The sequence below is a fragment of the Melanotaenia boesemani genome, chromosome 4 (genome assembly GCF_017639745.1).
Source record: "Melanotaenia boesemani isolate fMelBoe1 chromosome 4, fMelBoe1.pri, whole genome shotgun sequence".
NCBI classification, from domain to species: domain Eukaryota; kingdom Metazoa; phylum Chordata; class Actinopteri; order Atheriniformes; family Melanotaeniidae; genus Melanotaenia; species Melanotaenia boesemani.
In genome coordinates, this window is record NC_055685.1 from 3125140 (window position 1) to 3144214 (window position 19075).

General features: G+C 41.1%; 1 protein-coding gene across 2 annotated transcripts in view; it reads right to left on the reverse strand.

The window, feature by feature from the left end:
• The window catches only part of wipf2a (WAS/WASL interacting protein family, member 2a), a 46279-nt gene that overhangs the window by 4659 nt on the left and 22545 nt on the right, over positions 1-19075 (reverse strand). Inside the window, exons 4-8 of one of the 2 annotated variants that reach the window (XM_041983368.1) lie at positions 17303-17441; positions 13232-13364; positions 12796-12942; positions 5704-6387; positions 1902-2141 (exon numbers count right to left, since the gene is read on the reverse strand). In XM_041983368.1, the coding sequence (XP_041839302.1) occupies positions 1902-2141; positions 5704-6387; positions 12796-12942; positions 13232-13364; positions 17303-17365 (1267 nt within the window). In that variant the 5' untranslated portion in view covers positions 17366-17441. The remainder of the gene's footprint in view (positions 1-1901; positions 2142-5703; positions 6388-12795; positions 12943-13231; positions 13365-17302; positions 17442-19075) is intronic. The other variant, XM_041983369.1, reaches the window with a different exon arrangement.

Sequence of the window (19075 nt, forward strand, 5' to 3'; positions counted from 1 at the left end):
GTAAAATGTGTGAACCCCAGGTAGTAATCGAGGAACTGTCTCTGCTCTGGTACAACAGGAAATATAAAGCCTTGTTTGCATAGAAGCAGAAGTGGATTTGACTATCCACAACCTCTCACCGCAGTCTGCTCCATCACATAAAGATCACAAACAGAACAGGCAACAAGTTTGTACGAAACACAGCGACCAGAGTAACGCAGATTAAACCTGGATCTTTCTAACAAGCACAAATCCTCACAGCTGTTTGGTATTTCCAACAAATATATAACTAAGAACAACCATTAACACTCCATTTATACATTAAAACTTAATTAAATTGTGTTATAAGTTAAGGTTTATTTTTAAAGTGAAAGTTTTACCAACATATAATATTTACCTGCAATAATAAAATGTTTAGTCATTACCAATAAATCAATTTATTGATCATATGCTGACATGGAGCTAAAATAAGAATGAAGGACGGAGGTGCTGCTCTGCTACAAAAGAAAAGGGGAGATAATACTGAGCAAGTTATGCAAGTTCATTTTTCTTATGGACGAACACGAGTGTCACATTTGTTGGGACTAGATTGTGCGGCTGCTGCAGAGGTGAAGAGGCGGAGTGATACGGTGGAGGCCAGGAAACACACACTCAGCGAGTAGAAGGAAAGTTGCTGTGCTCGCTCGTAACCGGGTGCACATAAAACATAAAGCAGGCATCATGCTTTAACCAGAACTCGTCCCTGAACTATTTTTTTAATTAGGTTAATAGTGAACACTGAATATGCACAGTGTCGGTACTTGGTTGGTATTTGAACCAAAATATTAATTCAAACAGGTTTTTTCTCCTTTCAGTTACTTTTAGTACCTGAAAGTTCTTAAATTAGTAATTTCATGTCCTCACTCTTTAAGTCCTGTAAACAGAAATTTGTGCAGGTGGATGCCGTACGGCAGCGAAAGGCTGATGCAGGTTCAAACCTGCAGCTGGTCGTCGTGTTAGTTCTGACATGAGCGGCATCAACACAAGACTCAGTGAAATTTAAAGGAGAAAATCCTAATGAATGATTTTAAATTAGAGAAATTATTTAAAATATAAACTGAATTAATCAAAATTAAAATGAAATCATAAATTAAAAAATGTAAATTTTTTAAAGAATCTACGTAAAAGCATTTAAAAACAATTATGATTTAAAAAGTGCTTCATTGTATTAAAGTATAAATGTACAGGGCAGAGCCGTTTTCTTCTCTCTGTGGTGTCAAACATTAAACTCAGGAAATGTCACCACAAAATGGGCTTTCTGAAACGTCTCCGTTGTCTCTCCATACGTGCATGTGGTGGGTTCGCCGGTCGGTGAGGTGGGAACTTCCTCAGTAGTTGGTTATGGAGGACGTTCCCGTCCTGTGTGACTACTTTGGAGACCAGAAGCTCCAGAAGATCAGCAGCAACTTATCGCCTCAGACAGGTTAATAACACGGTTATAAGATTAATTTTGTTTAGCATTTTAATGTCATTTTTCTTCTTAAGGACCTGGAAAACCTGGAAAATTCTCCTTCTGAAAGCTGCCTGCTGTATTTACCCTTAAGGAAAATATAAATGACAAACAGCCGATAAATCTGAATATTCATCATTTCCCTTATTTAATAGTTTACAGCTGCTATTTATATCGTGTTTATTTATACTGTTACTACGATGAGTGCACTTTTACGAAGCTACTTTTAAATCTCATTTTACTCTCTATAATAAAAATAAAGGCTTTCTATTCTATTCTATCATATTGTGTTATTCTACGTTTAGTTCATGTAACTGGAAGGATGGTCTGGATCATTTTACTCTGTTCCCCTAAGTTTGTTTGGTAAAAAACAGAAAAACAGACACGGAGAAGGACGAATACAATGAGGCAGATTTGATGCGTCCCAACTCACCTACGATGGACCTGGAGGAAGAGCTGGAAGAGTGGCCGTTCCGGATAGGTGGGGGAGGAGGAGGTGGTCCTGCTGGGGTCCGGGAGGATGAGGAGAGGGAGGAAGATGAGGGAGGAGGAGGTGGTTTTGCCACTCGGTTCTGGGACTCTGAGGACCCGGAGCCGTGGCCGCGGTACGGAGGTGGGGGAGGAGGAGCCTCACGTCCACCGTTACGAGACCCGGAAGGGGGCGCCTGGGGGGCTGCAGAGAGACACACAGATATAATAAAACCATCTCTGAACAAGAAAAAGTCCACAGCTGATCTGCAAAATTATTTCACTTTACATGATTTTCTTATTCCAGTCATCTAGCAGACATTTTCAGTTTTTATTTTAAAGAAAAAAAGAAATCTTATATTTAGTCTCTTTATTCTTAGTTCCCGTTGTTTTCAGTTAGACTCGTCATGTTCTTCTCTTTCTTATTCCATAAAACAATTTCTGGGTCTGTGCACAAACATTTGCATTCGTTTCCATAAATCTAAAGCTGTCAACGCTTCTGCAGCAGATAGCTTTACTCATCTGACCGTCAGCTCATCAGAACAAGGACATGTTCATCCGCCGAGCGATGCAAAGTAACACAGACGATCGTCAGGTCAAATAAATACACTGATGTAGAAGGGATAAATAAAATAAAAACAATATAATTAACGGTGTCAAAATGAACGCGTTAACAGTGGTAGCTAATTTATGCAATTGACTGTGTTAATGTTTTTAATGCATACACGACATGACGAGCCCAATACATCCGTCATTTTTTTTTCGCGGTGGATGGGAGACAAGATGGAAAAAGATGAGCCGGCTGGCTCTATGGATGGATTTCAGAATAAAAAGAACATTGATGGAAACGCGTGTCGCCTCCATGGAGGGTGAGGATGTTTTAATACCCACGCGTTTTGCATTGAGGGGGTTTCACACAGTAGTTTTAAATTTAAATGATGTCTCATTTAAATTTAAGGACAGCTTTGATACCAGATGTATCAATTCCAGTAAAAAAGAAATAAAGATATTGTTTTAAAGAACAGTCACTACCTTTTGAAAAGAAGTTTATAATTTTACAAGATGCAGTTGAATGCACCATCAAGTCTGGCAGACATTAATAAAGCGATGTAGATTACAGACTTTACAAAGTGCACCTTAAATGCACCATGAAGGCTTGTGTTTTCTAGGCCACAGTAGGCTAACAGCTGGAGATTTTTTAAACGATGTAGCGGTTATGCTTTAAGCTGTCAACAGCTTAAACCTGTTTTCTACATTTAAACTATACGCATGCTGATTGTAGCTATGGTAACAGCGGACAACCCACTTAATTCTCTTCACATCCACAACTCAGCTGACTTCCCGCTTGACCACTCGTCTTGGTGTCAGGTAGAGAAACATAAAGACGGATTTATACTCGCATGGTGTCTGCGTCACCACCGTAGGCTCGGCGTAGCTCCGCAAAGGCTCGACGTGCACCTCTTCCAGACCTGACGTGCACCCCTGCTACGCAGACGGTTACGCAGAGGTACTCCCTTGTGATTGGTCAGTTTGGGAACATGTGTTGCTGGATATCTGAATCTTCTTGCTCAATGTGTGTGGTAACCACCGTTTTTAAAAACAACACCCAGTGGATCAAGTTGATGAGCGGCTGATTGAATTATTTCTTCATTTTCTTCCACAATCTAATAAAGACACTGAAACATACTGGAAGCCACTGTTGTTTTAAAACAGAAAATACCTACTGAACTGAAACAAACCATCAAAAGAACTCTGACCTGGTGAGTTTACCGGCCGATACCACCCCTGCTGCCACCTTCAGACCAGGAGGAGAAACTGCAACACAACACCAAAACGATGCCTACTCCCTCAAGTGCGAGAGTAAACTCCCCAGCGTCAGCTACGCCGTAACCAACCGCAATGCAGACAGCAAGCAGAAATCCACCGTAAGGCTTAAACGCATCAGAGAAGTAAAAACGTGGACAGCTTGGTATGAGGATGCAGCTCTGGACACTCAGGCCTGACAACAATTTCCAGCTTGTATCAGTCAAACCTGTTTGTAGGTATGCTGCTGAGAATCAGGGACTTGTAGTCCTGTACAGAGGGGGTGGGTTTCTGCCTTCTACACCTCTGCCTGCGCTGGCTCTTCATTAAAAAAATGACACAGCTGTAAATCATTTGGTGGCATTGGAAGAAATTATGCACAAAACTTGCAACACTGCATTGAAATCCACAGAGTAGTCTTATACTGCCCAGAGAAAAAGCAGTAAATCGGAAAAATGCTCTGCAGAAACGGCCTGAATGTGTGTGTCGCCCAGCTGTGCACACACACAGGAAGAAGACACAGGGAGTCACTATGAGTTTTACACAAACCCATCAGCTGGTTATCTAATCCCTCTAACCAAAGGCTGCATTTAAAAAATCAATAAAGAATACAGACGTAGGGGAACAACCACCACCGTATTTATCTGCTTAATATTCCTTCACACAGCTGAAAACAAAAAGTCAAATCTTGGGGCAAAAAGGGAAAAAGTAAAAGAAACTGCAGACTTGCTCAAACTTTATGTAAACCAGGGTGAATAGCAGAGCGAGTCCAAGTGAAGAGAAATGCTGGAATATTCCACAGGGCTTCAGGAATGCAGAGGAACCAGGAGACCTCGTGGAGAATCGCTTAAGTGTCCAATCATAACCCAGAGCTTCAGCTAACAAGCAGCTTCCTGTTTGGTGAGTTCAGTATGAATTTGAGTCATGAATAAGTTTCCAGGGTCCTACAGACTCACTCGGGGAGGCTTCGTGAATGTGAAACTTGCAAAATGGTCATCTGAAATGTGCAGGTGTTGACTCAGCTGTCAGTACAAGAAGGAGAGGATACAGATGTCATAATAAATATTTTAGTTCTGTATGTCGATTCGTGTGCAGACACTTGGTCTACAGACAGAAGAGGGGGATTGATCTGTTCAAAAAAGGCCCACTGCAGCCTTCTGCTGGATTAGGGTTGGACTGAAAGCAGGAGTAACCCGAAGACAATGTTTTAGTACGACGTTGTTTTACAACCTGACACAGACAAGTCCGAACTCGCTTTGCCTTGGAAAAATTCCTCCAAGAATCAAAATAGATGAGGCTGACTAAAAATGATTGAGTAGAAGAGTAGTTGGTCAATTATTAAGTAAAAAAAAATATATAACACACACACACACACACACACAAACAGCTCATAATATGAGAAATAAAAAGTTACTTTACATTAACCCAAAAGGGTCTCAGCCCATTTTGTCCATCAAATACTTTTGATTTTGCCTTCATATACCATAAAAAACATGCTTACCATGTCCATGTTTGGTATCTCCTTTTCAACATGACTTCACCTATATCTGGCAATTATTTTTATTCTTTGGCCAATCTTATTAACACACTGGACTAAAATATCCACAGAAATCATTAAATTGAAATAAAAAATATATGAGTAGGATCAGCTGATTAGAGCTTTTTTATGACAATCGCAGAACTCTAAAGGTTTAAATTGATTTAGAAAATTCTCTTCAAGGATTAATCTCTTTATCACAAAGCCTATTTTTCTGCCTCCTGTCTGAAATGACACACTGTACCTAAAACAAATGAAGTATACCTTCACAACTACAAGGGCTGTATGTTTAATCTGGCTCTTGACAGAAAGCTGGGACGTGAAATTACGACAGAAGTGTCAGAATCAAGATATGTGTTACTGTGTGTCAGAGTAAATTCACCTGGAACCACCCCCACATGTGTGTCAACATGGATGACTGACATACCGGCTCTGCGTCCAGGTGGCTGCCTGACAGGTGGTGGTGGTCTGCTGACCTGCTGAGAGGCTGGTGACGGTGATGGAGGAGGTGGTGGGGCATGGCTGCGTCCTTGGCTGCCTCCTCCTGATGAGTGTTTTTTGTGCAGGGAGTTGTGCCTCTGGGGGAGCTCCGGAACCCCACCTCCTTCTACTTGAGAGGGCCCGTTTGACATGCCACCCGATGGGTGTGGTCTGTATGGCGGAGGAGGTGGAGGCACAGAAGATCCACCACTGGGTGGTCCACTAGAAGACTGAGGCTGCTTAACAGTGCTAGGAGGGGTGGGGCCTCTGCTGGGTGTTGGTGGGAGGGGTTTCTCTCTGCTGTAGGAGGAGGATGTGGAAGGTGGCGCTGATACTTTCTGGTTAGGAGTTGGAGGTGCATTCCCACGGACACCTCTGTTAAAGGGTGGAGGAGGGGGTGGTGCAGAGGTGCTGTGCTTCATCCCACTGCCTGTGGAAGAGCTGCTGTTGCTGCTGGAGGGGCGGGAGATGTCGGGGAGTGAGGGCCGATGGGAGCGCTGATGATCCGGTGGAGAAGGCTTCCTGGCTGAAGTGGGTGAAGTGGAGCGGCCTGTGGGGGGACGAGGTGCTGTGGGGCGGGATCCTGGGGGCTTCAGGGCAGATCTGCCCACCGAACCTCCGGCTGAACCATCTGGATGGAGGACAGAGAAGTATCGTGTAGTCCATCAGTTTAAGGATTAAATGAGCAGACGACATGTTAGAGCATAAATATAAATATGAATATATATATATATATATATATTTTTTTTTTTATTTGCCTTTTTGCATCTCTAAAGGAGTTTTATTTAGCTGGCTGAGGGAAAAATGTCTCTTTGGATTGGAAAGGCTGCAGACCCCTGCACTAAACACATAAACAGGTTTAGCAGCAGTTTTCTCTTTAAACAGCAACAGTTAAAATATTTCTTCATATATATTTATAAAATCAAATATTTATAAGAAGGATGAAATGTTCAGGATTTACTAACTAAAAGGTAAAAAGTCAGCAGGATGAATTTAAAGCTGTGAAGCTGCTTCCTTCTAAACACAGAAGGAACAATATGTGATGAATATCAGCATCAGGTGAACAGACAGAAAGCAGGATGAGAATCTCACAGCTTCTAGATGGTGAGGAGAGAGAAATATTCACAATATGCACAATAACTTCCATCCATGCACCTTCACTGCTTCATTATCCAGATTTGTGGCCTATAAATTCTCTTAACTTTCATTTATAGCTTGACTGTTTAGCTTCACCTCCGCACCTGCAGCCTCCGCTACCGGGAGTTAAGGGGTTAACATCTTGTTTCCGGGTGTAATGTCAGGTGTGTAGATGTAACTATAAACATGTGTGGTATCCACAGAAAGTCCAGAATCTCAGCTACCAGCTCAGTAAAACCATTTCTATCACCAACAAACACAGTTAAGACAACAAACAATTAAAAAAACTGGTTCATAAAGTCCGAAAACATATATAAACACAGATGATGTCTCCCCATGAACACGAACAAACGGCTCCTCTACTGAAAGCTCACATCTCACAGATTCACAGCTGGAAGTTTCATCTCACTATGACCAAGATTCACCGAACCAGAGGCAGAAGAAGACCTGATTTATGCTGCACGTTTGTAAAAGTCAGAAAACATGTCGTAGAAGGAGACAGAAACACCACAGACAGAAGCAACGACCCTTCAATCCACACCATCACCAGACAACAAACTGCTTCACTTGTACATAAACACACCAGAAAGTTTCCTACAGCTTTTACAGAAAAACAGAGCTGCCAGTGGTTAAGAGTTCTTAAATGATAACCAAATCAAAAAGACATATCACAAACGTATCACAACAACCAGATACAAACTCACAGGAGAAAAAATTTCTCTTAAGAGTATATAAACCCACTGTACAACTCAGTGACTGTGTCAGCGTGCAGAGGATGAGGAATGACGGGTGATCAGTGGTGAGTGAGATTGTGCAAATGTGACCACGCCTCTACGGAGGCTAGACCAGGGCAGCCCAGAGACCCAGACCATTAGCAGCAACCCCAGAGCACAAACCCAAGCTACCCCACCCCAAAGACGACCCAGCCCCGCCAGGGACTGAGCACGCTCCTCTCTGCCTACACGAGAGGCAATGAGTGAGTGGACAGCATTAAAGTGTAACTACACCCCCTAGTTGTTGCGTAACTCCAGCCAATACCAAAGTGCGAGATGTGGATCGGGGGGGGGGTTGAGTGGGTTGGCTCAGCTCAGCGGCCACTAGCAAGATAGACAGATACAGATTCACAAAGCACCTACGCCACAGAGCGGTCGTTGAGGTGGAAGACGTTTCCCCTCCAGAATCCCCTCAGCTACACAAACAAGGTGGTCCTGAGCCGTATCAGTCTGAGCCGCTGCGCTGGCCTGTGGCAACAGCTCTGGCAAGCTGTGGAGGCTCGCTGCAGGTTGAGACGGCTGCAAGAAGTGCCAACTTTTTTGAGCTTGCTGTCTCACGCCAAATTTCACACCTCTCAAAAGCACCAATCTGTCTAATTGCAGCAATATTTTCTGACAAGCTGTGTAAAAGTCCAGAAGTCTGAAACTAGTGAATCTACATCAGATAAGTTCTCATCTGTACATATGTGTCAGTGGGCGTGGTTTCTATACCTGCAAGCTGAAATCCTACCTTTTTTGCGTCAGGAGGGAGGGGCTATGAGTTTTACTTAATTTTGAGATGACGTGGAGGAGCACCAAGTTTACCTCTACATCCCGAAAAACAAAATCTGGTTTCATTTGTGACCCAGAAAAATCTTTTTTTTTTTTTTTTTTTTATTAAAAATTTTACATTTTAAACAACAGTATATGTCGTTTTTAATCACAATTAATTAATACTATGTAGTTTACAGCCCCGTGTGATGGTATGGCAGCTGCACAGCACAGGACAAGAGGAGCTTAGCCCGGGTGGTGAGGACAGCTAAGGGAATTGTGGGCAGCCGTCGACCAGATCTGGACTCTGTCTATACCACCTGAATCCAGAAGAGGGCCAGACATATTGCAGCTGACCCCACCCACCCAGGCAATGTACTGTTTGTACCACTTCCATCAGGAAAGCTGTACAGGAGCATAAAAGCCACCACAAAAAGACTCACTACATTCACACTGTAGGTTTTAATGCCCCCACCCCTCCCTTCGTTATATTACTTTACTTAATTTGTTCATATTTTTAAAGTGATGCAGTTGTTCTGTCATAGTTTTCATTTACAACATAAAAGGGAAAATACGACACAGTAAATAGTGTGAAACAGCAGAATTGTGATGTGACTTCTGTGACATCAAAGTTGGATGAAATGCGACACGACCGTTCTGACTATGGTCTTTTCCACACAAATCAGATACATATCCGATCTAGGACCACATATGAAAGTGGCCTGGGCTGGATTAAAAAGTATAATAAATATTTGTGCCGTTCAGATGGTCATTAAAAAATCCACTAATGGGTAAGAAAATCATAAATTGAGCTGCAGTGTGAACAGAGCCTTAGAGCCAGCTTCTTCTCCAGAGCTGTGAAAGCAATAGCCCCCTAGGTCAACACTTACATCCCATCACCCCCCTACAGTACTCACACACACACCCAGTCCTCCACAGCCACACACAATGAAGATTTCCACCTTCTCAGACACACACACACACACACACACACACACACAAACAGATCTCCGTACTCGCACTAGGATGCACTTAATCCAGGGCTCCAGACTAACTTTTTTTACGAGGAGCACAGTGGCCCCCAACTTAAATTTTTAGGAGCGCAAGCATAAAAATTTAGGGGTGCACACTGAAATCACCTGGCATAGCAAATATTCACATTTCCTCTCATTTTCACTGTATTAGTGATAAATACTTGACCAATAAATTCAGAAATTACAATGTTTACAATTCACATATTTTTGTGCAGCAGTTGACAACATAAAAAAAATCATCTTACTGGTCGCACTAATACAAAACAAGTAGACATAGAAGCTGTCAAATCAAATCAGATTTGATGATTTGATTTGATTTTCACTTTGTAGTCAAAGCAGAACGGCAACTTTATCACCATGATCCTCCATACGGCATGGTATGACTGGTCCATGTTGTTCCTGGTAATAAACAGCTTCAGGGACTGAAGCTCCTCTCCAGGCACTGTTCCCACTCCTCAGTAAGAAAAGCAGCTATTGGCTGTCCTAGAAGTGGCTAGAAGTCGCTAATTAGCATAATCAGCCTTGTACATATAGTTGTAATGGATGCTGCCATAAAAAGGGATGTTGTGGGAAAGGCAAAAATTGATAAAAAGACAACCTAAAAATGTTTAGAACAGCAAAATAAATAAAGAAATAAATAAAATAATTCTGTCAATATTTTCTTTATATTTAGTTCAGTTTTTTAAGTGCATTTTGTTTTTTAATTAGGAGTCTGCAACATGTCATTACACTTAACTTCTTAAATATTTTTGTCCACACTGTTTATTAATAGACATTACTATCTAATAAGCCAGAGCAGGATCATCCAGCAGCAGCTTTGTACGTTTCATTTTCAGCCTGGTCATGAAACAGAGGTGAACGTTCTGTGTACGGAGCACAGCACCCGCTCCTCATTAGGAAGAGTAAACCACGTTCATTCATGTCAGTCTCCAAAAGTCTTCAATAATACCAGAAAAAGTCGCTAGATTTGTCATTTGTCGCTTTTTTTTAAAGTTGCTAGAGGTGTCTGAAAACTCGCTAAATATAGCAACAAAGTCGCTCAGTTGGCAACACTGAAATTCCCCCAAGCCCCGCCTCTTTCCACACATAAGCCAATCACAGTGGTCGTTCGTCACCGCTCACACGCACATTGGCTGTCGTCTTCGTCGTTGGTGTTCGTCTCCTTTTCTCGTATTGAAGTTAGTTTGAGTCGGCAAACCAGCAGCTAATTTGTGCGTTACTGTGAACTACTGGGCTGAAGAGGGGAGCAGAAGTTTGTTAGCGACAAAATAAATTCATTTATAACTACTACAAGAAAAAGACCGGCAAATGTATTGGTCACCATTGTAGAGTAAATGAAAAATTCACTCGTACTTTCTCACATTTTAGTCACAAAATGCGACCGTTAACACTGTAAACTGAATTTTTTCTTTTCATTTTCTGTAAATCTAGATGAGTTCTTATATCTTTTATATTTATTTTTTGCTTATTTATGTGTGCCTGTTACATTTCTGTTTTCTTATTTACATATGGTTAAGCTGAGAGACTCGTCGTGCTTGCATAATATAAATAATGATCTTGAATCTTGATGCGTTTACATTGTTTGCAGACAAACAGTGCAGAGCTAAATCAATAGAGTCTGTGAAGTCCTGGACTTCCTCCTCCTTTATCAGCTTGTCTCAGTTAAACGCTGACCCAAACCACAGTTAACCCTGTGCAGGGAGCGCCATCACACCCTGCTTCAGCTAAAATACTACTGACTGAAACTCTTAGGCGGATTTATACTTGCGCGGCGTCTGCATGCAGTCGGCTGCGGCATAGCTGACGCTGGTGAGTTTGCTCTCGCACTCAAGTGTAGGGGGTACGCATCGTTTTGGTGTTGTGTTGCAGTTTCTCCTCCTAACCTGAAGGTGGCAGCAGGGGTGGTATCGGCAGGTAAACTCACCAGGTCGGAGTTCTTTTCATGTATTTTCTGTTTAAAAAGAACAATGGCTTCCAGTATGGCTCAGTCTTTATTCGCTTGTGGAAGAAACTTAAGAAATAATTCGATCAGCGTCACGTCAACTTGATCCATTGGGTGTTGTTTTTAAAAAATGGCGGTCACTACACAAATTCAGCGAGAAGATCCAGAAATCTGGAAACTCATAATCCCAAATTGACCAATCATAAGGGAGTACATCCGCCTAACCATCTGCATAGCAGGGGTGCAAGTCAGGTCTGGTAGAGGTATGGATCGGGCCTCCGTGGAGCTATGCAGTGCCTACGGTGGTGACGCAGACACTGCGCAAGTATAAATCCGCCTTAAAGCTGCTTATGGTAAAACACTACAAATATTTCATTATCAAAACTGTTTTCAATTAATCTTATGATAATTAACTAATTGAATGATTAACCATCACAGCAAGGCTGCCGAATGTTTTTGATGAATTATTTTAATGTCACATTTAATAAAGTCCTGGTGAGTGACTCAGAGTTTTGACAGTCTCACACTTAATAATCCACATTTGACACTTCTGACCAACACACACACACACACACACACACACACACACACACACACACACACGCACGGAGGAAAGACAAAGATTTACAGACATCCTGCAAGAGGACAGCACAGAATCCAACAGTTAATATTTAATATCTATATAAATAGCAAGTTTCAGCCTTTCATTCATAATTAAGAAGCTATCGTCCCTGCAGCCACAAATACATGTGATGTCAGGGATCAGAACAAAAAGAGGTTTTTAAATAGCCATGTCCATTTCCACCTCCCAGTACCGATTCCAGCACGGTGAGTTTGTGTATGGGATTACAGGATTTTCAGCTTCTCCTTCTACTAGTCTTCGTCACCGTTTTCACACCTGAACCAGCTTCAGTGTCATGTGGACATAGCCTTAATCCCCTCACTAAATAACCTTTTGTTTTTCAAACCAGAAACTCAACAAGGCCTTCGACTGCCCCTCACAGGAATGGTCACTTTTGACTTTCCCTTCAGTTCAGATCTGTAGTGATGAATAAATCTTTGTACTAAATCTTCATTTGGTAAACATCAGATGCATTAAAAACAGCTAAGACGGTCATTTGACAGTTTTGAAATTTGCAGTTTGCTGTGAGAAATGCCTATGAAAGATTTCGTAACTCTGGGAGTTCTTGTGTTAAATATTTAGCTTCAGTTAAATGTTTTATAACCACTTAAATACAATGGGAAGGTAGTGCAGGGAGGACATACTAAGTCAAAGAGTTTTTTCTTCTACTAATGAACACAGACAATCAATCACTGGCTCTCTCCCACTCTTTACTCTTTGATGACAGTTTGAGAAATTGTCTTTACAATACTGACTGCACAAACAACAAAAAACATTTTACCTCCAACTGGGCGTAATTTAGGAACACCTCCTTGGAAAAGACCTCCCATTCCCATTGGCCCTCCTCCTCCAAAACCACCACCACCACCACCTCCTCCACCTCCTCCTCCTCCTCCTCCTCCTCCTCCTCCTCCTCCTCCTCCAGATTCTGGGACAGAAAAAACAACAGTGGAGACTTGAGAGTTGAGCAAAAATGTATTTTATCTAAAAGTCAAAATTTTATTTTATATTTTAAATATAAAATAATCTTATTTTATATTTTGTGAAACATCTGCTTCAACCATCAAGCTCATACAGGTAAGTTTTTCCATCTTCTATGATTTAAAACATGAGAATGTCTGCAGATACAGTTCCTGGAGAGTAACTGAACCAGCTCACGGTTAGACGATCAGATGAGAAAACACTGCGTATAAAACAAACACAGATTTGTAACTTACTTTCTAGAACCGGCGCACTCCGGTCGTTAACCCCAGTGGTCTTCTTGAGCTTGGCGCCTTTGCAGATGTCCGACAGCAGCGCTCCTCTGCCTTTTGTCTCAGAAGAGTTCAGTTTGGGAGGAGTTGTGTTGGCCTGTGGAGAACATTAACAGCTATTCAAATAACACCTCAGGTTATACTGAAGCACAGCAGAAAGTCCACAGACTGGGTTGGAGTGGGTAAAAAAAAAAAAACGTACACATGATAAGATCCTAGATCACATGACAGAAGCTGGTTATGTGAACCCAGTTCAGTACTTTGCTGTCCTGCTGACTTCCATATTTTATTTTATTCTGACTGCAGCATCTCACTTTGCACATTTAGTGATAATTTATCATTTCTGTTTTTGGTGCATGGGAAGACCACAAGCGATGACATGACAACGTCTGACTTATGTTTGATGTTCACAAGCAGTTTGTGTTTTCTCTGACTAAAACACACAGGCCTCAACTCAACAGGGCTTCAGACTTCGACGAAATGGTTGCATTTTGTGACTAAAATGTGAGACAGTACGAGTGAATTTTTCATCTACTCGCACAATTGCGTTATAACTGACCAGTAGTTCACAGTAAAGCGTAAATTAGCTGTTGGTTTACCGACTCAAACTAACTTCAATACGAGAAAAGGAAACGAACACCAACGAAGAAGACAACAGCCAATGTGCATGTGAGCGGGACGAACGACCACTGTGATTGGCTTATGTGTAGAAAGAGGCGGGTCTTAGGGGAATTTATTATTCCTGTGTTGCCAACTGAGCGACTTTGTTGCTATATTTAGCGAGTTTTCAGAACCCTCTTAGGGACTTTCAAAAAAAGCGACTAGCGACAAATCTAGCGACTTTTTCTGGTATTATTGGAGACTTTTAGAGAATAACGTGAGTGAACATAGTTTACTCTTCCTAATGAGGAGCGGGTGCTGTGCAGACCTCTCCCTGTCCAAAAGCACTCATACAGGCTTGGTCTTCTTGCAGCAGCAGCTCTCAGCTACATTCAGAGCAGAACGTACACGTTCTAAACATTTTAGGTTGTCTTTTTATAAATCTTTGCCTTTCCCATGACATCCCTTTTTATGGCAGCATCCATTACAACTATATGTACAAGGCTGATTATGCTAATTAGCGACTTCTAGCCACTTCTAGGACAGCCAATAGCTGCTTTTCTTACTGAGGAGTGGGAACAGTGGCTGGAGAGAAGCATCAGTCGCTGAAGCTGTTTATTGCCAGGAACAACATGGACCAATCATACCATGCCGTATGGAGGATGATAGGGACAAAGTTGCCGTTCTGCTTCGACTACAAAGTGAAAATCAAATCAAATTATCCAATCTGATTTGATTTGACAGCTTCTATGTCTACTTGTTTTGTATTCGTGTGACCAGTAAGATGATTTTTTTTTTATGTTGTCAACTGCTGCACAAAAATATGTGAATTGTAAACATTGTAATTTGTGTTTGTAATAAACTGGGCTGGACTTTCTGGAGCGGTCCTTCACTGGTTCAGGTCCTATTTAGAAGGCCGGAGTTATTTTGTTACGATCGGCAGCTATGAATCTGAGCAAGTGGCCATGACTTGTGGAGTCCCCCAGGGGTCAGTCCTTGGACCTCTTCTGTTCAACTTGTATAGTCTCCCTTTGGGTCAAATATTACAGAACTATGGCATTTATTATCAAAGTTATGCTGATGATACACAACTTTATGTGTCTCTGTCACCAGACGACTGCAGCCCAACAGACTTATTGTGTCAGTGTCTGGAGCAAATAAACACCTGGATGAAGGAGAATTATCTACAATTAAATGAAGACAAAACTGAGATTATTCTGTTTGGTAGAAAGAGAAGAGGGTCAGCATTGGCAAACACCTGGAGACTCGGGCTCTTAAAATCACCAACCAAGTTCGTAACCTGGGAGTGTTGATAAACTCAGATCTGACTTTCAGCAGCCACATCAAAGCTTCACTAAGAAGCTTTTTACCAGCTCAGAAACATCAACAGAATTAAAAGTTTAGTCTCCCAGAAAGACCAAGAGAAACTCATCCATGCATTCATCTCCTGTAGACTGGATTACTGTAATGGTCTTTTAACAGGACTTCCTAAAAAGAGCATTAAACATCTGCAGCTCATCCAGAACGCTGCTGCTAGAGTTTTAACCAGGACTAAGAGATCTGAACACATCACACCAGTTTTTAAATCTTTACACTGGCTTCCTGTCAGTCACAGAATAGATTTTAAATTCCTTCTGATCGTTTACAAATCCCAGAATGGTTTAGGCCCAGAATACATCTGTGATATGTTCAGAGAATATAAACCTAGCAGAGCTCTTAGATCCAAAGACTCTGGTCAACTAGTCCAGACCAGAGTCCAGGAGATTAAACTTTCACCAAATGTAGATATTTTTAAATCCAGGTTAAAACATTTCTTTTCTCATGCGCCTATGCATGAAATCTGCATGTTAACTTTTTTTTAACTTTTCTTGCTTTTAATCATTTTAATGTCATTTATTATTTTATTGTGATTATGTGTTGATGCCTTTTACTATTTCTAAATATCTGTAATGTCTTTGTTTAATGTAAAGCACTTTGAATTTTCCTGTACATGAGTTGTCCTGTACATGAAATGTGCTATACAAATAAAGTGCCTTGCCTAATTTCTGAATTTATTGTTCAAGTATGTATCACTAATACAGTGAGAATGAGAGGAAATGTTATGCAAGGCAATTTCAGTGTTCACCCCTAAATTTTCTGCTTGCCTCCTAAAAATTTAAGTTAGAGGCCGCTGTGCTCCTCGTAGAAAAGGCTAGTCTGCAGCCCTGCTCAGTGGTTCCCAAACTCTTTCTGCAAGGCCCCCTTTTCATTGACAAAAATGATGTCTATGACAAAGGCTTTGACATGTTGTTTGTCAGCTTTTATTGATAGGAGTGGCCTCTGGAAGAGAATCTCAGGTGTGCAAGAACATGAAAATGCTAAGTATTTTTAAACTGTATCACAGGTTTTTGTGTTTTGTATAAGCTGTAAACGCATCGCTCGTACTAAGATTCGTTGTACACCATGCAATGACAATAAAGCTTCATTCACTCATTCATGTTAGTTTGTCAATGTGCTGATTATTTTAGCGTTGTGCCAGTCCGTGATGGGTGGATCTGTCGCATCTGTCAGGTTGGCCACATCTAGAAATAACAGCTGATAAACACATCACAGCGGTCAGATGCTGCTTCTGAGGAAGACTGCAGACGCCAGTGAAAACAATGTCAAGGTAAAAAAAAAAACTAAACTATGTGTGTAAAAAAACAGTGAATCGTGTTTAAAGAAATCAAATGAATCTATTTGAATCAGAAAATATCCTGCTGCTCTTTCAGCAAAGATGAAAGAGATTTTTTTAGCTACTTTTAACTACGACTGTGTAAAGAGAATACTGCTGCTAAAAGCAGATTTGTTTCAAAGTGTGTGTAAAACAAATATTAGAGAGCTTTTTCTTTAATATGGCTGTACTTTCAATAAACAAGTATGCAATGCACTACTTTTGTATTAATTGTTGAATTTTGCATGAAACACTGTGATTATTCATGATTAAAATTTTAATTTTTCAGCACTAATATTTCTGGTGTGGACAGATGCAAACCACAGTGGTGACAATTAAATGACAGGAATTTCCAAGGATAAGGAAATGTGCATTCACTTATAAAAGATCACTTGTTTATAGATGTGCAGAAATCAGCCGACGAAATGTCAGAATTACAGTCAAAACTTCAGTGTGTGTGAGTCAAGAGTTAATCTAGAAAAATATATTTTCTGTTCTCTCTCTTATTGTGTCAGTAACATAACTGAGTTTCCTGAAATTGTAGTTTAGACATAAATGTAACTGAAGTGAATCTGAAATCTTTAAAAGTCTGAGTGATGATACACAATACTGTCTGAATGCTACAGAAACATCAGCAGACCTGATGCTTCTGTACGGATCTCGGTGCCGTCCACCTGTGATCTCATCACCCAGAAAAGATGTCACAAGCAGGTCTGAGCAGCATTTTTGGTCCAATTACTAACCTGATTGAAGGTGGGGGGAGGTGGGGGTCCTGGGGGAGGAGGGGGAGGGGGAGGAATAGGCATCCTGTCTCTCTGTTGGCAGTTATCTCTGCAGGATAAAGGCTGCTGACTTCACTGGGACAGCACACACCGACTCCTGCTGAAAAGAGACAAGTTTATGGGTTTTAATCTGTTCTAACTCTACATCAACACAGCAATATTCACTGAAGATGCTGCAGTCACGGTGACAAAGAACTGGTACACGTGCCGGCCGATTAAATCTGCAGGTTAGAGAATATTATTATATATTATATTCTTTTAAATATTCATAATGGGCTGGAGTTTAGCTAATTAAACTCCGATATATTAATAATTTCTCATAAAGCAGTAAATGTGGTCTTTGCATCGTTTTTTCACTAGGCAAAGCAAATATATTTGTAAAGCACATTTCATGTACAAGACAATTCAAAGTGCTTTACACAAAACATTACAGCAGGGTGCAGAAAGCAATACTAGTGCATTAAAAAACAAAGATTAAAAGAATTGCAATTAATGAAATAAAAACAGAAAGAAGCAGCTAAAATAAAATGGATAAAATGCAAGAAATAAAGTTCCAGTGTGGGGAAAGACAATATTAAAACATGATTCCAGCTAAAAAGAACCAGATGTAGATTTTGACTTCTGAATAAAAACTATTGAAATGCAGCAGAGAACAGGTGGGTTTTTAACCTGGATCTAAATAAACTGAGTGTTTCAGCTGATCTGAGGCTTTCTGGGAGTTTGTTCCAGACATGTGGAGCATAGAAGCTGAATGCAGCTTCTCCATGTCTGGTTCTGACTCTGGGGACTGATAATAAACTGGATCCAGATGACCTGAGGGTTCTGGTAGGTTCATACTGGGTCAAGAGGTCACTGATGTATTTTGGTCCTAAACCATTCAGAGCTTTATAGACCGGCAGTAGAACTTTAAAGTCTATCTGACGAACAGGCAGCCAGTGTAAAGACCTCAGAGCTGGACTGATGTGGTCCACTTTCTTGGTCTTAGTGAGGACTGGAGCAGCAGAGTTCTGAATAAGCTGCAGGTGTCTGACTGATGTTTTAGGTAGAACCTGTAAAACACTTTTACAAAAATTTAAGCCGACTAAAGATGAAAGCTGGACTAGTTTTTCCAGGTCCTGCTGAGACATCAGATCTTTTACCCTCGATATGTTCCTAAGCTGATAGTAGGCTGATTTTGTAATTCCCTCAAAGTGTTTTTCAAAGTTAAGGTCTGAGCAGTGATGGGAATAACGGAGTTAAAATAAACGCCGTTACTAACGCCGTTGCCTTTTTTAGTAACGAGTAATCTAATTAATTACTTTTTCTATCGTTACAACGCCGTTACCATTACCAAAATGCCGTTACTACAAGTTACTGAGTGAAGCTACGAAGTGGTCGTCCCACTTGGTTTAACGCTAGCTTGGCTCACAGACACAGGAGCTCCAAATGTGTGTGTGTTTTCCCCTGTAGTGAAAACAGGGGTAAGCGATTAAGTAATGATGATTGGAGGAAAATTTTATAAGCCAATCAGAGACACCAGGTGGGCGGATGTTTACACACAAACCCAGCACATAGAAGCACACACACAAAAAATCAGAGATGGCGAGTCCGGAGTCTCAGGGAAAGACGGCGTTTTCGAGGTGGAAATGATGAAGAAAATTCTTGAAGTACAGTTGTACCAGTTGTGGTCTTTTGAGGTGCAATAAATATTAAAACCTCTGTTCAGGTACCAGTCTCTGCTGTTCTACTCTATGC